Raw genomic sequence first — 18,501 nt, forward strand, 5'->3', positions numbered from 1 at the left:
CATAACCAGCGCAGTCTTTAGCCTTGTCCAGTTGATTCAGAACATATCTAGTTTGAAGCAGCTGTCCCAGTTCAGGTCCACTGCACCTGTATTCCTGTTCCTGGTCCACCAAAGACGACACCCACTCTCAACCTTTCCCAGCTGACACCTGTCTTAGGTGAGACACACATCTCACTCCCTCCTGACGAGGGTATTTCCAGGCTGCACAATGGCCTGTTATTTCCCCCGCAAGCCCGACAGCCAAAATGTCCAGCAGCTGAACTTTGCTTTCTCTTCCAAGCCTATGAACAGTGTAATTGCCCACAGTTGTAAGGTACTACGCAGCTTTTCCTAAGCAAGCACATTTATTCTTAAGGTGAAAAGCATTCCAGAGAAAACATATTAAAACAATAAAAGAATCTAAATGCGTGCTAATAAGCTGACCAGAGATCATTTCCATCTCCAATGAGGACTCTGGTTGGAGTCAATCATTCAGCCACACACAGAGAAGTTCTTGTGGTGAGGAGTTCATAACACTTCTTGCTCAGAACAAGAACCCCTTTGGACAAGTTGGCCTGTCTTTTATATAGCGGGGGTCTTTGCTCTTGAGATTCCAGGAGTAGCTGATCAGCAGACAATAGACCTTTCCCCAGGGCATAGCTTCAAAAGGCTGGGGCTTTGCGTAACTGGAGATGGGAGGCTACATTTCCGTTCACCTTCCCCAAGAGATTTCCTAGGAAACCCACTTAACCGAAAGTTCATTCTTGTCAGGCACATTGTTTAAAAGAGTCCTTTGAAAGTCATAGCACATCCCAGGCTTACACTAGCTATCTCCCCCCTCGAGACATTACCTACAATCCCATAATAATACATAAATATCTGCATTTTGAATACAATGAACATCTAAGGAACTTAGACTTCATTCAGGAAGGTTTGTGCAGGAAGTTGCCCTATCCGTCACAGCGGCTTATTAGGTGATTTCTGTTTGTGAGATCGTATTTTCCTATTCTTTCAATGCAGCAGATAAAGAAAATATGATGATTAGGGTCCTAGTGGACAGATACAGGAAACACCCATGAGATCGTTTAGTAGTGCCATCCGTCCAACGGCAGGATATAGTCTTGTATGGTAGATACAGCCAATATTAAACTAATACTGCATTTAACCTCACTCAAAATGAGCTGGCTTTTACTGTATAGCGTGCACTTCTTCCAAATATGGACAGTGGGATTCCTGCTGCTGAAATACAATCACTTCTGGGACAGCTGTTCGAACTGCACCCAGCAAAGTTTGCAGCCAGCTTTGGACAGAAAGAGAAGAATACTCTATCAATTTAAATTACCGGGGGAATATGCTGTCTACTGAAAGGTTTGCTGCTTTTCTCTGGCAGCATAAGGAATAATTCTGCACCTAAAAATGTTTTCTACATTTCTCAGACAAGAATAACATTTTTCCAGTGAAAGGTCATTAGCTTTAGCCTTGATCAATAGCAGAAATCCTTATCTTCTAACAGAAGCGTTCGGGCACCGTCTAGTTGTTTCCCCCAGTTTCAGCGATGGTTCTGGCTGCCGTAAAAAGGGAAGACACGTGATTGGAAATGGGCAATATTGTCAATATCTACCGAGGATCATGGTACTCGAGGGATCAAGCCTGTGTCATTGCTGGAAAGAGAACCGCTGAGCTTCCCTGCAGAGGCTATTTTGGGATCCGTCCCTCAAGATATAGGTCGCTTTTCTTGTCTGTGTAGATTTGGGAGAGACAGAATCACTGCCGAGAGCTGTAATTTATAGCAGTGGGCTGGGGCAGGGAAAGGGTCAAGGGAAAAAGCAAGCCCAAGTAAAGAGTGAATGAGAATGTTTGTGATCAGAGAGCTCCCCCTTTGGCAATCCATTTCCACCCAGTGCGAGGCCTTATCACCACAGGACCCGCACGTGTATGCACTGCTGTTCACCGTTAGAACACGCTCCCCATTTACTCACACTGTGCTGATGCAATAACGAGATGAGGATTTTTTTCCTTTCTGCCTGGAGTTGGCAGAACTGGAGATTAGCATACAGAATAGTGGCTTGTGGGAGGAGGGAGAGGGGAAGGGTCTGATGAGAGGAGATCCAAACAAATGTATACCAGTTAGCTTTATACAGTGTCTACTAACTTTCCTTAGGTGTATCTGGCCCTTCCAGTCTTTGCAAGGTCTGTAAGATGAGGCCCAGGAAGTCAGGGTGTCTCAGAGTAGAACTTTGGGCTGCATGGATATTAGATCTGGCCCAATACCTGTGGGCGTTTCCCCTTCCCACGCGTTGTGCGGCCCTGTGTGCTGATTTGGTTGCTGCCCCGCCCACCCATCCATCCTGTGGTGTTAAATGTAGAGGCGTACAAAGCATTTGAGGATCCTTTTGGGGCAAGGCACTGTATAACTGTCAGATTAGCGGTGGTGCTGCACCTCAAACCTAGGCTTTCAAGCCTCCTGCACTTCCAGGAACCCGGGGCTTTGGCTTAGCCCATCGTAGGGATGAGCCAGCTGGGAAACTTGGATTCAGATTCGGTACTCCCTCTGTGCCCTCCCGCCAATGCAGCACTTGGGTGAGTTTGCACCGAGGGGCTGGTTCAAGCCCGGCTCTGCGTAGGAGACTGATTATTTGAGATTGCCTTGTCCAGTGGACCTGCTCAGTCGGCTTATTTGCTTTGGGCCAAACTACCCCTATAAAGCTAAGAACTCTTTGGTGCCACTAATTGTTCGACGCACAGGGTCCCTACAAACCTGTGAATGCCGTGTAGCCATATTGGTTAAAAGCAAAACTCTCCACACCCTGGGCCTCTAGTAGGGGTTCCACACCGCAGAGCAAATGCAGGATCTGCCCAGGGGATACGGAGGGAGAGCTTTGCCCCAGGCTTGTAGAGAAACCGGCTGTGTTTGCTTGGTAATGAAGGCTCCCTATTTTGTCCTCGCAGTGGCATGAGCTGGAGTTGGGGGTGGGCCTCTGCAGGAAGCAGTATCTTAGCAGAATTTGGCACCCTGCATTTAGAATTCCTGCACCTCACGGAGCTCTCTGGAAACCCAGTGTTTACTGAAAAGGCAAGTACTTAACTACTCATTCTTTACTGAAATGATTCTTATGTACCCATCGCCCTGGCGTCTGGGCTTATGGCATAAAGTACCATGTTGCATGCAGCTGCCCAGAGCAGACGGTGCAGCTAGCCATCCTTGCTCTACCACCCCAGCTCACCGTAAGAGACACCTTTCTGGTGACGATCCAGAGACAGACACGGGACCATAAAGAGGTGCCTTGTGGGCTGGGGGGGGTCACTAACGGGATCTGGCAGACAGCTGGAGGGAGCAAGTTCGGCAGCCAGGGACTCTCCACTACAAATGCCTTGTCTCCAGCCTGTCAGCACAGACGCTTCAGCTGATCCCAGCTTCCAGTGGCAGAATTCCAGACTCAATATGTACTGTGCTGACTGTCCCACTGTAGGATCCGTATTTCTTTACAGCAAGTCAGTGTATTGTGTGAGAGAATTCACTGAACCACTCACGTATGCACCATGCCGGTGAGTCTAACTACTCCTTCTGTGATGGAGTCTGGAGCACTGATGATATTTTTTGAGGATTAGGTCTCATGTCTATGCACCAGTCCTGTGCATTGACCACACCCTTATTTGTCTGAGGTTCTGTTGCTCCACTTGGGGTTGGAACACTCCTAAGTTTTTGGTTTATTTTTTCTATTTACATTTTTTTTGGCCCTTCCACATTCCTGCTTCCTGCAGTGGTGATGACTGGCAGACGCCTTAGTTTTTTTGTGCCTCAGTTGAGTCCTAAATACAGGGGCACAGGCTATATTAACCTGTCTGGTGCATCCCACAACGATAATGGTTAATAACCCTGGTATGTTAATATTACTGCACTGCAGCCGTGGAGAATTGCTGCTGTAAACTGACTTTAAATGCAATGCTCCAGCCATCAGGATTTCCGCAAAGGTCTCCTATGTGGGCAAGGTCTGACAGTTGACGCATTGGATTCCTTTTGTAACTTCTAAGTTTAAAATCTATGAATATTACACGTTACCTTGAGGGGTTTTTTTCCAAGTGATCTTATAGTGCATGTGAGAGCAACTTAATATACTGTAGGATACTAGCGATCATTAGCTGTCCCCACGTGTTTCCTGAGGAACTCACTCTGAGGGAGACAAATCACTCCAATTAGAATCAGACCTTCCCCTGTGAGTCTGATGAAAACGGATCACACTCAGAGTACCAGTGTGTGGTGAACATACTTCGATTGTTCTCCCTGTATTTCCAGGGAAATAGCTTGAGAACAGACTGTTCACAGGATGTTTCGCAGTGCTAGCCTGCCACCCTGCTTGCTCAGTGATTTTGGGGTCAGGGAGAGAGACGCAGAATGGAAAGGGGATGGGGGAGTGTAGTAGAGAAAAGCTAACAGAGACCATGAAAAAATAATGGAGAGAGACAATGTCAAATAGGAGTGAGAAGAAGAAAATGAAGGAAAAGGGGAAACTGAATGGGAAAGAGAAGGAAAAAATGGAAATGTAGAAGGAAGAAGGGAGGCTAATAATACAAAAGGAAAATGATGACGATAAATTGCAGAAAGGAGAGAAAAAAGTGAAAGAGGGAGAGAAGAGAGAGATACAAGAAAGGAAAGTGGGTGGATGGGAAGGAGAGCTGAGTGAGGGACCGAAGGGCAGATGTGTGCCAAAAACACAAGGGATAGGTAAAAGGGGGGGGGGCAGTGTTTAAATCTAGGATTAATCCCAAATTTGTTGTTGTTAAATTGTGCTGTATTGGCACAGTCTGTTCCCCCCATCTCCCCGGAAGCCAATCAAGTTCCCCTTTTCTGGCTGAAAACCCAGCAAACGAATTAGGGTGAGAACCTTTCTGTAGTGGCGTCTCCCACCCTGAACATGCTCATTATATTCCGCCGCAAATGTATGGGGTTAAAGATAACACCATGTGAGAGAGGAAGCCCAGGAGGATATGGGCTCAGCCAGCCATCCGGAGGGAAATGACTTCAGAGGAGCAAATCAACTCATTAGCATGCAGCTTGGGACTCGTGTCATTTTTAATGGGAATAATGTCCATCTGCGTCTTTGTTCAAACAGGTCATTAATGTGCCATGCTACTTAACTTCAGTAAATGTCGGGCAGCGTGATAACTTCCTTGGAAACACTGACTTTAAATCTGTGTGACCAGCTTTTGGCATATAAATTGTCTAATCTTATAAAAGGTTTAGAGTATATAAGCTGCTGTGTAGGTTACAGTGGAATATATATGCTGCACACAATTTATTTTCATCCAGTACGTAAAAGTCCTGTAGTGTTTAATAAGGTTGAAACCAACAGCGGCGCTGCAGGAATTAAGTGGGGCTGTTCTAGGAATTAAAGGCTCTGACTCAGCAAGGTATTTTCGCACATGCCTACATTTAAGCATGTGAGCAGCCCTCTTGAATTCAAAGTTAAGCAAGTGCTTATGTACCTTGTGGAATTGGGTTGCAGATGAGACTAGAAATTACTCTAAAAACCTATAGAATTTAATAAAGAATATATCCCCTGGGCCTCAGAATTCCTATAGAAGGGTCACTCTCTTGAGGACCCTTCCCTAAGGGGTATGATAGTTTTCATTTCCCAATCCTGAAACAATAGCAGCATTTACAATAAAGACACTGTCCTTGGACCGTTACTTGTGCAATTGGATGTTAAAACCAACAGAAAAAAAATTGTTCTCATTAACCTCTGAGGATAGACAAGAAGCAATGGGTTTAAATTGCAGCAAAAGAGGTTTAGGTTGGAGATTAGGAAAAACTTCCTAACTGTCAGGGTGGTTAAGCACTGGAATAAATTGCTTAGGAAGGTTGTGGAATCTCCATCATTGGAGGTTTTTAAGAGCAGGTTAAACAAATAACTGTTAGGAATGGTCTAGTTATTACTTAGTCCTGCCTTGGGTGCAGGGAACAGGACTAGATGACGTCTCGAGGTCCCTTCCAGTCCTATGATTCTAATTGCAAAGTTAAGCTCGTTTCACTTATAGTGCAGAAATGCTGGATTTCTTAATGGAAAAATAGAAAGCGTCTTGTCCATTTTCTCTTTGTAGGTGATGAACATCCGCAAAGTCCTGAACAGAATTGAGAAACCGCAGGGCCTGTATCCTAACTTTCTCAGTCCGGTCACTGGGAACTGGGTCCAGCGTAAGTATCGCTCTCTTATTCCGAGCTGTGCTCAGGAAATGCTACTGATGTGTTTCAGCATTTGTGCTATTCCTTAGAAGGTGATCTGTAACTACAAGAACAGCAAGCCAAGGACATTTCTCATCTGCCTGATAAAAGCCCTCACTAATGCTGGTCAAGGAGCTCATTATCCATGGTGATTAGATAAAGGTAACCTTATTGAGAAGATGCAGTATAATCATCTTTCACAGGAGTCTTATTCCGAGCTGAGTGAGTATCTTACCTCCAAAGTGAGGTTTAGGACCCATAGTCGTACACATGGTAGGATTATGCTACATGATTCATTAAAAGTTGGCATGTCTCTTTAAGGCCCCCATCCTCACTTCAGTGATCCCATTGTCCTCCCTGGGAGTTACACATGAAAGCTACAGGATGAGACCAAAGAGATTTGGTTAGTTACTATATTTAATGCAGCAAGTAAGAAATCTTCTGGAGAAGCAGTAAGAGAGTGGAGTTTGAGATCCTCCCCAGAAAAAAAAAATGAGGAATATAAGGAATGAAGGAACCCTGCCGCACTATCCCTCTAGCCAGTCTCATACATGCACAAACGCATTACCATTACTATGGTACTTGCTGTTGGATTTTCCTATTGAGACAATGAGTGGGATGCGTGTATGTGTCTGTCTGTCTCTTGCATCACTATTAGGAATGCGACACTGGTCCAGGGGGAAAATACAGGTGTGCAAGAGGGAGAAACATGCGGGATCATGAGGACAGTAGGAACAGTGTCTTTATTCTGATCCTGCTTCTTCCTAAGCCACTTCACCCTTCCAATATCCAGAGAAAAGGCCAGGCAACATCTGTTCTGTTGTTCAAAGGCAAAATCTTGCTCTCCAGTTTGTACATCAGTCTTGACGCCTCTGTTCCACTTCTCCCCATTTGTGCAGAACCCCTGCCTCTGCCCTTCCCACCCCATTGTATTACTGGTCTGACGGCAGAATTTTACTCAAGGCATTACTATTTACAATAAATCAGGAAGTAAAGTAGAGGCTGCTTTTAATTTGGCCTCCTCAGTGGATTCCAATTGGTCCCAATTAAGCAAAGTTCATTGAAATAATTTTTGCCTCATGTCTCTGCAACTCTGTTCATTCCCTTGGATCACTTGTGACCTTTTTAACCACTATATTAGTCACGCTAATTGTAATTGATAGGGCAGTTGCATAGCTGCCATTGTATGGGACAGGTGAGAGAACACTAGCTGTGATCAATCCATGACCTTTAACAGCCCTAGCAACACCTCTTAACAGTAATTGACAAGGCTTGTGTTGAAAATAGTCTCAGCAAAACATCTTGAACAATTGCAATTGTCCCAGTAAACCAGAACTTCAATGAGAAGAAAGTCAGTTCCCCGGTTCGTCCCATTCATTGACTTTCTGAATTATCCACATCCCCTTGTAAGTGGTTTCACCCTTCACATTTGTGTTTGTAGAGTTATTGCAACCTTTCCACTGGAAAAATTAATCTCGCATCCTAGTGCTACATCCTTGTGATGGTGTTTTCTTTAGGTCATTGCCGTTTGCATCAGCATGGTACATTTCCCTTTGCAGCACAGAGGGGGGGAAATAATGTGACTCACCTTTATCAGTCTTTCATTCTGATAACTCGTTGCTAATGCATCACTTCCCAAAGAGCTGTGTCCATATTCTTCTAATTGTAAGCGACTAGATTGAAGTGTATAGAATACCTTCTGGGTATTCAGTGTTCATCCATTTTGGCCACCAATTCAGTTCCATTTAAATCCACTAATTTAATCCATTTTAACCATTCTGCTCCCACCTTTTGTGATGCTTGTAGGGATCCCCAGAGGTTTGCTGGTTAATAACTGCCCATTTAGATGGTTTGGAGTGAGATGGAGGCCACAGGACTAGATTAAAATTCACCAGTTGGCTAAGCCAGGAGCGGGCTTGGTGGCACCTCAAACTTCTTATGGCAGTAGCATATAAGCTGGCCTCGTGATCCGAATCTGATATCCAGGGAGCTGAGAGACTGCTCAGCCTAGGAACCCTCTGGTGGACCTAGGAGTCAGCTGGTGGCAGATGCCAAGGTAGAGAGAAACTGTAGCTGTTGCCTGCCACAGGGACTATCATAGGTGCCAGTCTCTCATTTTCTTTCTCTTTGTTAAAGCTGTTTGCAATAAGCCCTTTTTAGTACAATTGTCATGTTTTCCCTAAAAGGTGTAACCGTGACCAGAGCAGATTGTCAGACCACCCCAATGAGAAGGAATGCTGGAACTCTGCTAGCTGCAGTCGTTACCTTTTGAAAATTAAGGCACAGCCTCCCTGATGAAATTAATGACTTGTTTACACAGAGGGTCTGGGAGGCAAATTCTGGCCTTGCTTTTAACATGTGGAAAACAATTCTGCCCTAGCGCTCTTGCTTTGGTGATTGTTCTGACACGCCTAGGATCATACACTTCCATTAAAGACAATCTGCAACCTGTATTTGTAAAATATTGTATCCTCTTTCCTGAATCCGGGTTTCTAATCTCATTGTTTTGCCATGGATTATTCTACGGTTCATTGGCCACATACTTTATCACTGAATGCATCCGATGAAGTGAGCTGTAGCTCACGAAAGCTTATGCTCAAATAAATTCGTTAGTCTCTAAGGTGCCACAAGTCCTCCTTTTCTTTTTGCAAATGCAGACTAACACGGCTGCTACTCTGAAATTTATCAGGGATGTTGCTCTTCAGGTCAGTCAAATGCGGGGTTGTTGATCTCGCCTCTAGATAGGATTTAGTATTCAAAATAAACCTCAGGACTTGATATGCACAACAGAAAAGTGGAAAAACAGCATAGCTAATCCGAAAAACCTACTGTATCTACTTAACGTTTAAAATGAAATCATACAGACATGTAGGTGGGTAACCCTAGTTAATAGGTCTAGTCCATTTCATATTTAAATGGCTAGGAGAAGTGTTTTTTCTTGCTCATTTGAAGGGTGAATTTGGCTGCTTCAAAGAAGGAGTGTTGGGTTTTCCCCCATTGCATTTTAAAGATATAAATGTGTCCAGCTGTTTCCCACGCTGATTCCCCAGGCAGAAACCTGCAACTGCAGTGTCAGACCTGTTTCCCATAGTGATTGCTTAGCATTCTCCTCTTCAGTAAGGTCATACCACTATGCAATCTGAACAGGCAGCCTTGGAAATCTGATTTCCCCACAGGTAAATATTCAGTGCACATCTCCCCACCTGGCTTTATTTTAATATACCAGAAACCTAGGACTTCTGCATGCGGGCTGTATCACACTCCAGGCAGAGACTAGAAACCACCAGTCCCCGTTAGCAGCCAGGGTGCCCTCTGCTGGCAGTTCTGTCCAATCATCCTTTTTCTGCTGTGATGCCGATATCCAATTCGTATTCTCCCCTTCCTCCATTCGTTACACCCCCTCTCCATGAGGGAAAGAGTGAGAGGTAGGGCCACATCCTCAAAGGTAGTTAGGTGTCTAACTCCCATTATTTTCAATGAGAGTTAGGCACCTAAATATTGTGAGGATCTGGCCCGTGATGTTTAGTGGACATGCAGCTCCATCCATGTATGTGTCTGCTCTCAGTTTGTTAGCCCAGGATATGGTTTTTATCTCATAAACAGGAAGCATCTTTAATTTATCATGTAACTAACCGTGGCAAGTGAAAGCTTTGAGTAGTTTAATTAAGGGCAACTGGCACTTGGTAAAAGACGGAATGTTTTCCTTATGGTTACACTTTCCTTCTTAATTTTCTAAAAAATGTAATGCTAGCCTCCAACAGGAAACCAAAAAGGGGGGAGAATTGAGTCAAACTATTTAATAAGGGCGGAATTGTTCTGTCTGGTAAAGCAACTGTGTATCGTAGATCATGTGCAAAAATAGTTATGCAGCAGTCTCTTGTTGGCTTCCACCACTGCAGACCACGTCTCCATTGGGGGCCTTGGGGACAGCTTTTATGAATATCTGATCAAATCCTGGCTGATGTCAGACAAGAGAGACACTGAAGCTAAAAAGATGTATAATGATGCACTAGAGGTAAGTTCGATTGCTTCTCCAGCTGTATTTCTTATAAGGAATATTTTGTCCAACAGAATGTTAGTCAAAGCAGTTTGTTTTTCCTTCCTGCAAGATGTGTTCAGATACTGATTTTTAATACATTTTAGGCTATAGAAAAACATTTGGTTAAAAAATCTGCCGGAGGATTGACCTACATTGCAGAATGGAGAGGTGGCATCTTGGATCACAAAATGGGCCATTTGGCTTGCTTCTCTGGTGGCATGATAGCCCTTGGAGCAGAACAAGCAGCAGAAGAGAAAAAGCAACATTATATGGATCTAGCCGCAGAGATTACTCACACGTGTCATGAATCCTATGCACGCTCAGGTAAACATTGTGGATTAAAGTACTGCTGATAAATTACTGTGGTAGGAAAGGATTTACAGCTGCTAAAAAATTGAATCTCGCATTGCAGTAATTCTTTGGCACTTTTGCAGCATCTTCCATCAAAATAAGAGGGCGTTTAACATTCATCTGTCCTTGCCGCACCCCTGTGAGAAAAGTCAATATTGGTATCCCCATTTCAGATCCTGAGAATCTGAGGAAACTGAGCCACAGAGAGGTTGAGTGACTTGCAAAGTCATACAAGAAACCAGCGGCAGAGCTGGCAACTGACCCAAGATCTCCTGAACCCCGGTCCCTGTGTTCTAATCACAAAGCCACGCTTTCTCCCTATAAAAGGAGTAATCTGAGTTCCTATATCTCAGCACTTTGAGGTATTGCCATAACAAATGGAGTAAAGCACTGATCTGCCTTTAATTTCTCCCACAATATACAGCTGAAACAAGCTAAATGGTCAGTTGAGCATTGTAGGGTGTTAGAAACAGGGAATTGAGTTCTGTTATTCCTTCTTAAAACGAACCCAAACCATAAATCCCTACTGCAGCCTTCCTAAGAGAAGATTGTGTGAGTCTCTCCATATTTCCCCATATTCAGTAAAATCTTTCTCATTGACACAGTGTACTTCGCAAACAAAAGGTGTTGAATATTTGCTTTCATGTAAAGCATTCAGTGCAGGCATATAAAGACTAACCATGCTAACAACAGGACAAATGTGGCAATCCCGTGGCAAGTTACAGTTCAAGCTAGATGTGCTTGTCTTAAATGTGGATAATGACACTCACCTCCTTTATAAAGCACTTTGAGATCTACAGATGAAAAGCATTTGTAAAAGTGGCAGGTATTGGTTTTATTATAGTGGGTAATTTGACAAGATCAAATACCAAAAACATTCTGCTGATGACTCGAGGGCTGTGATTAGCTCTACACACACCCAGCTTCAACATGCTTGTAATTATTTGGACTTTGTTCCTTTCTTTATGAGCATTTGTCGAGCACTCCTGAGTATGTGTAGTTGCAGTCTGCTGTCCAGGAGGCTTGCCTGCAATGTGTCTGTCGTTGATAACTCTTCCTTTTGATTGTTTCACGTCTTACCTGCATCAACAAGCATGTATTTATGAGCTGCGTCTAGCTCATTTGCCGAAAGCAGCTCTAACAAACTTCAAGCCAAGCTGGAATTGGATTTTCAAACTCCTTTCACAGCGCTTACAGAACTGCAGCTAGGCCATCTGAGCTAACAACCCGTGGGCTGCAACTGCCTGGAGCCATTTTTCACCTTCAGCTGTGTCCGTCACCTTCAGAAGAACAGCGCTAAGCTTGCCATTAGCAGCTACCCTGCTGTCAGATCAGCCAACTCGCTGTGTTTCAGACAGTGGCTGTGCTCTTAACCTTTTCTCTGGTTCTCAGGAAACAATCCGAGATGTTTGTGCTGTAAGATCCCCGGTCTCTCACTCTTATAACATGGCTCAGGTAGGGCAAATAAGGTGTGTAAAGAAACAAAATGTGTATACGAAAGATAGTCTTTTGGCTACAGCACCAGCCATAGGGCCAAGAGATCTGGATTCTGTTTCCAACTCTGTCACTGGTTCTGTTTGACCTCAGGCAACCTCTGGGCCTCCGTTTTCCCATCTGTAAAACAGAGGTGACAGGTGATTAGATTTTCTAATGCATAGAGGTTCTGTGAGTGTGTGTTAGTGTTTTGAGATCCTCACATGGAAGGCACTTGAGAAGGACAAAGCAGTAGTAGTTTTTTATTATTTTGTAATCAGAAAATAGCATTGAAAGTAACTCCATCCTATTGCATAGCGATCTCCGTTTCAAAAGGAAGGTTAACGTACCAGAAGCTAAAGGAGGGGAAAGGGTGGCAGACACAGTTCCAGCTAACTTCTGATCCTCCTTTTGAAAAACATCCCTCATGACTGTACAGTAATGATCATAAAATCATATAGGGCTTGGGTACACTTGCGAGTCAGAGCGCATTAAATCAGCCCCGGGCACCCTAACTCCCGACATGTCCACACTGGCAAGGCACGTAGAGAGCCTGGACTCTGCAGCTGGAGCGCTCCTGGTAATCCACCTCCACAAGAAGCATAAAGCCTGGTGCGCCCCGGTTGAAATGCCCGGGCGTCAGTGTGAACGAGGGGATGCATTACTGTGCTGTGATTGGCCTCCGGAAACGTCCCATAATCCCCTGAAGTCAAGTGGCCACTCTTCACATTGTTTTGAACTCAGCTGCAGGCATGTGGATATCCCCTTTGAAAGCTCCATTTCTGACAGCCGGCTGCTTATCTGCTCCGGGACAAAGCAGCCGTTACTGTGGAATGCTGCTGTTGTGAGTGTGAGTCATCTAGTCCAGTCCCCAGCACTCAAGACAGGACTAAGTAATAACTAGACCATCCCTGACATCTAACCTGCTCTTAAAAACCTCCAGTGGGAGAGGTTCCACAGCCTCCCAGCGAATGTGTCCCAGGGCCTAACCACCCTGACAAGAAGTGTTTCCTAATGTCCAAACGAAACATTTCTCTTGTCCAATTTAAGCCCATTGCTTCTTGTCCTATCCTTAGAGGTTAATGAGAATAATTTTTTGTCCTCCTCCTTATAACAACTTTTTATGTCCTTGAAAACCGTTATCATGTCCCCCCTCAGTCTCCTCTTCTCCAGACCAAACAGATTCAGTTTTTTCAATCTTCCCTCCTAGGTCATGTTTTCTAGACCAATTAATCATTTTTGCTGCTCTCCTCTGGACTTTCTCCAGTTTGTCCACATCTTTCCTGAAACGTGGCACCCAGAACTGGACACAATACTTCAGTTGAGGCCTTATTAAAGCAGAGCGGAAGAATTACTTCTTGTGTCTTGCTTACAACACTCCTGCTAATACATCCCAAAATGATGTTTGCTTTTTTTGTGACAGTGTTACACTGTTGACTCATATTTAGCTTGTGATCCACTATGACCCCCAGATCCCTTGCTGCGGTACTCCTTCCTAGGCAGTCATTGCCCAGTTTGTACATGTGCAGTTGATTGTTCCTTCCTAAGTGGAGTATTTTGCATTTGTCCTTTAATGATTGTTCAGGCCATTGGGCCCAATGACCATGAAGTCAAGAAACCCCTACCTGAGACAACCTATAAACATGAGAAGCACTTGAGTATCAAAAGCACGGCTCGACTGTCTCTGAAGAGTTTCCTTTTCCAGGGCTCTGCTGTAGGAGCTTTGTAGCTGATGTTTCTCACTAGGGCCTGATCCTGAGAATGGTGCTCAGCGCCTCTCAACTGCTCTTGACTGCAGTGGAAGGGTGAGGGGCTTATGACCCTAATACTGTGTGAGAGAGATGTCTCTGAGAGCTTCCAGCAGGAGTCTTACGACCCAATTCAGCCCGGGCAAAAATCCAGTGACTTCTTGCACACGCTTACACTAGGGTTGAATGTGACCCTTTGATCTCGTTGCCAGGCTGCTGGTTTCAGAAGCGCTTTCAATTTACTTTTGGTATTTATCCAAATATTTTACTGCACAGGGTGGGCACCATGTCTGAATTTATACATGACGGATTGTTTGTTGCACCCCATAGCAAGCCTCGGCTGTATTAATGCCGCATAACACCACATATAAAACCCATTAGCGTCGGTTATGAATTTTTAAAGTCAATTATTATGTGTGGGGATTTTTCTTTCTTCCTTAGATACCAAGCTTGGCCCCGAAGCTTTTCGCTTTGATTCTGGAACGGAAGCCGTGGCCACCAGACTCAGCGAGCGCTATTATATACTGCGCCCTGAAGTGGTAGAAAGTTACCTGTACATGTGGAGGCTGACCCATGATCCGAAATACAGACAGTGGGGCTGGGAAGTTGTAAAGGTATGATCATGAAATATGCAGCATTCACCATTACAGAGCCCTGGATTCTTACAGATATCTTTTTCTAGGGGAGGAAAAGGATAAGCAGAGTTTTAATTGTACTAGCCCCTGTCGTGTGCTACAGCACAGTGATATAAAGAGAAACCTAGTTTTCTTTTGTCTCTTTGCTGATCATTGAAAATGTCTGGGCTTTGTTTAAAAAAATAACAATAAACCTTACAGGGACTGGAGGGAAAAAGAGCTCCAGACCTCAGACAGTGTAATGGCTATGAGTGGAATAATGTCAGATGTAGTGGACTGAGCCGCACATTTGGAATTATCTAGACTCTGTGAAACCATAATTTCATATTCTTGCAGGGTTGACTCAGCCCTGCTCGTATTAAGATAGAGATATGAGCATCAAATATTATGTTTGGATCTTCAGAATGAGACTTTAAAAGACGAGATCTTCCCTGTGCTATGAGGACACAAAAGATCCCATAAAGACTTCCCGGCTAGAATGTCTTCTCACTCCATCACTGTTTTCTAATGTGATGTACACAGGGCTGCTCCTCTGCGCCCCAGAGTTGGTTGCATTTCAGTGGCAGCATTCAGTCATTCATAAAGTGCCTTGGAAAGGAGCTGTGTAAAAGAGTTACTATTTGACACCTGTTGTTGATATGGGGGTACCATCAACACCAAGCAATCAATAAGCTTACATTGTTTACCTTTTTCCAGCTGTTGTCATTAGAACTAGCATCTTTCCTGGACTGTTGCGTAACGATCAAACTCTTCAGTGAGAGTGAAGCTGCTATAAAACCTGAATCTGATTTGTAACACAGCTGATGCTGATTAACGGTTTACTCCATGTAGCTGTGTGTCGCTGAGATTTCTTTTCTTTTCTCAGGCACTGGAAAAATATTGTAGAGTAGAAGCAGGCTTCTCCGGGATCCGAGATGTTTATACCACCACCCCAAGCCATGACAACATGCAACAGAGTTTTTTTCTGGCAGAGACATTAAAGTAAGTCTGGCATCCTGAGAAAGCTTTCAGAATAAATCTCCTCTCTGGGCATAAAAGTCTTTCTGGTGTGGGTCATCTTCATGCAAAATATACAATAGCTTCATCTTAGAAAGCGTTGGATTCCCTGCAGAGCAAACTGTGGAAGATGGTGGGCTACAGCAGGCTTTTTGTGTCTCTTCTGCAGAACAATTACATAAAGAGAGATGAACGTGTCTGGGGATACATTTCTGTAATTTCCCAGGTGCTCTGTCATTTTCCGCTTGTGCACTGTATTTAACAGGAGTTTTGGCCAGATTCTCAGCTAAATCAATTTAAATCAACTTGGCTCTAAGGATATCGACCTATGCCATTTACTGCCCTGAGGATCTGGCCTTATATGTACACTTGGAATTCCATTAGAGTCTTTCTGTAATCCAATTTACCGGTTTCTCTTTTCTCTCTTCCTGCCATGTGGCTCCAGGTACCTCTATCTTCTGTTCTGTGATGATGATGTGCTGTCTCTGGAAGACTGGGTATTCAACACGGAAGCCCACCCACTGCCGGTGAACCACACGAACCTTAAAGCTAAAGCAAGCGTGCAATAATGATGCTGTTACTCAAGCGCCCTACTTCGGCGGCACTCTCTAGCGGGTTACTGCATTTCCTTTCCATTAAAGGAATTAGCAATGTTCCTAAAATGGTATTTTGGGGCACTAGTCCAATTCCGGACAGTATTATATTGGGGAGAATAAACTGTGACATAAGCACCTTCTTTTCCTCTATGAGGAGATCTGTTAGCCTGGTGACAAGATGTTGATTCTGGGCCATATTATTAACAGATCATGGACATTCCTTTATACAGAGAATTTATATGAAATCCACTGACTTTGCTTTCTAGTGGCCAAAGGATTGGAAGTTTGCCATACAATAGACTTTTTCCCCCTTGTTCTTCCTTTCATTTTTCTTTTTGATTGTTGCCTTTTATATACAGTTGGAGTTTATCATATTTCTAAGTACAGGTTTCAATGTACAGTGCTTTCTAAGTGGTGTCAACATTGTAACTGAAACAAAAACTGTCTGCAAAATTCTTGACCCAAATGTATTTTTATATATTTTTTCCTGTGCTCTTAAACCCACATTTATGGGACATTGCATCACATGTAACTTTCCTTTATAACCTTTGTGGTTTTCTACTTTTATTTGGAACTAAATGTTATGAGTCACTTGTAATAAATTGCACTGCTGTAATAGTCAAATCTGTGAAATAGAATAAAAGGTCTTGTAAAATAAGTAGCATAATTGGGTTTATCCGACATTACCAGCTATCCATAACTGTCAAAGACTTGCTGTATTATCCTTGGAATGAATAGCTGACAATAACGGTTGATTTTGAGAATAATTGACAATAAATGTTTATTTCAAGAATAATCGAGCAAGTGTATAGTCAATAATTCCAACCTGCTTCAACTCTCCTAACTTGCTTATTCATTGTTCAACTGTGAGGTAGCAAGAACTCAATTAAATGTCTTATTTCCTAGCCCCCCAAAAAAAATCCCCATCCAAGTTTCTTCCTCATTATATTGTAATTATCTCTGGGATGAAGTTACAGGAGAGAAAAAGGAGGGGAGAATCATAGAATATCTGGCTTGGAAGGGACCTCAGGAGGTCATCTAGTCCAACCCCCTGCTCAAAGCAGGACCAATCCCCAATTTTGGCCCCAGATCCCTAAATGTCTAGTTGGCAGCTGGTATCAAGTGGAGTGCCCCAAGGGTCGGTCCTGGGGCTGGTTTTGTTCAATATCTTCATAAATGATCTGGAGGATGGTGTGGATTGCACCCTCAGCAAATTTGCAGATGACAGTAAACTGGGAGGAGAGGTAGATACGCTGGAGGGTAGGGATAGGATACAGAGGGCCCTAGACAAATTGGAGGATTGGGCCAAAAGAAATCTGATGAGGTTCAACAAGGACAAGTGCAGAGTCCTGCACTTAGGACGGAAGAATCCAATGCACTGCTACAGACTAGGGACCGAATGGCTCGGCAGCAGTTCTGCAGAAAAGGACCTAGGGGTTACAGTGGACGAGAAGCAGGATATGAGTCAACAGTGTGCCCTTGTTGCCAAGAAGGCCAATGGCATTTTGGGATGTATAAGTAGGGGCATTGCCAGCAGATCGAGGGATGTGATCGTTCCCCTCTATTCGACACTGGTGAGGCCTCATCTGGAGTACTGTGTCCAGTTTTGGGCCCCACACTACAAGAAGGATGTGGAAAAATTGGAAAGAGTCCAGCAGAGGGCAACAAAAATGATTGGGGGACTGGAACACATGAGTTATAAGGAGAGGCTGAGGGAACTGGGGATGTTTAGTCCATGGAAGAGAAGCATGAGGGGGGGATTTGATAGCTGCTTTCAACTAGCTGAAAGGGGGTTCCAAAGAGGATGGCTCTAGACTGTTCTCAGTGGTAGCAGATGACAGAACAAGGAGTAATGGTCTCAAGTTGCAGTGCGGGAGATTTAGGTTGGATATTAGGAAAAACTTTTTCACTAGGAGGGTGGTGAAACACTGGAATGCGTTACCTAGGGAGAGGTGGTGGAATCTCCTTCCTTAGAAATTTTTAAGGTCAGGCTTGACAAAGCCCTGGCTGGGATGATTTAGTGGGGGATCAGTCCTGCTTTGAGCAGGGGGTTGGACTAGATGACCTCCTAAGGTCCCTTCCAACCCTGATATTCTATGATTCTATGGCCCCCTCAAGGATTGAACTCACAACCCTGGGTTTAGCAGGCCAATGCTCAAACCACTGAGCTATCCCTCCCCCCAGAAAATTGAGCCAGATTCTCATACTGTTTTTGGCACTGAGAAGTACCTTACTTTGTAGGTTGTCCCATTGACTTTCAGTAGGACAGCCGATGCAAAGTCCTTCAACAGAATGGGTTACCTAGGAATGGGTTTACCATGGCATGGGTTACCTAGGGAGTTGGTGGAATCGCCTTCCTTAGAGGTTTTTAAGGTCAGGCTTGACAAAGCCCTGGCTGGGATGATTTAGTTGGGGATTGGTCCTGCTTTGAGCAAGGGGTTGGACTAGACAACCTCCTGAGGTC

The 18,501-nt window shown here is 44.1% G+C and overlaps 1 protein-coding gene across 5 annotated transcripts in view; it reads left to right on the plus strand.

Annotated features, from left to right (window-relative positions):
* MAN1C1 (mannosidase alpha class 1C member 1) overlaps window positions 1–16,833 on the plus strand; it is an 89,070-nt gene extending 72,237 nt beyond the window's left edge. For all 5 annotated transcript variants that reach the window (XM_073317874.1, XM_073317872.1, XM_073317871.1 and 2 more), the window contains 7 exons: window positions 2,929–3,052; window positions 6,079–6,172; window positions 10,099–10,214; window positions 10,343–10,562; window positions 14,252–14,424; window positions 15,311–15,426; window positions 15,887–16,833. In XM_073317874.1, the coding sequence (XP_073173975.1) occupies window positions 2,929–3,052; window positions 6,079–6,172; window positions 10,099–10,214; window positions 10,343–10,562; window positions 14,252–14,424; window positions 15,311–15,426; window positions 15,887–16,010 (967 nt within the window). In that variant the 3' untranslated portion in view covers window positions 16,011–16,833. The remainder of the gene's footprint in view (window positions 1–2,928; window positions 3,053–6,078; window positions 6,173–10,098; window positions 10,215–10,342; window positions 10,563–14,251; window positions 14,425–15,310; window positions 15,427–15,886) is intronic.
* Window positions 16,834–18,501: the final 1,668 nt, after the last annotated feature.

Source organism: Lepidochelys kempii, chromosome 19 (genome assembly GCF_965140265.1).
Source record: "Lepidochelys kempii isolate rLepKem1 chromosome 19, rLepKem1.hap2, whole genome shotgun sequence".
Taxonomy (NCBI): Eukaryota; Metazoa; Chordata; order Testudines; family Cheloniidae; genus Lepidochelys; species Lepidochelys kempii.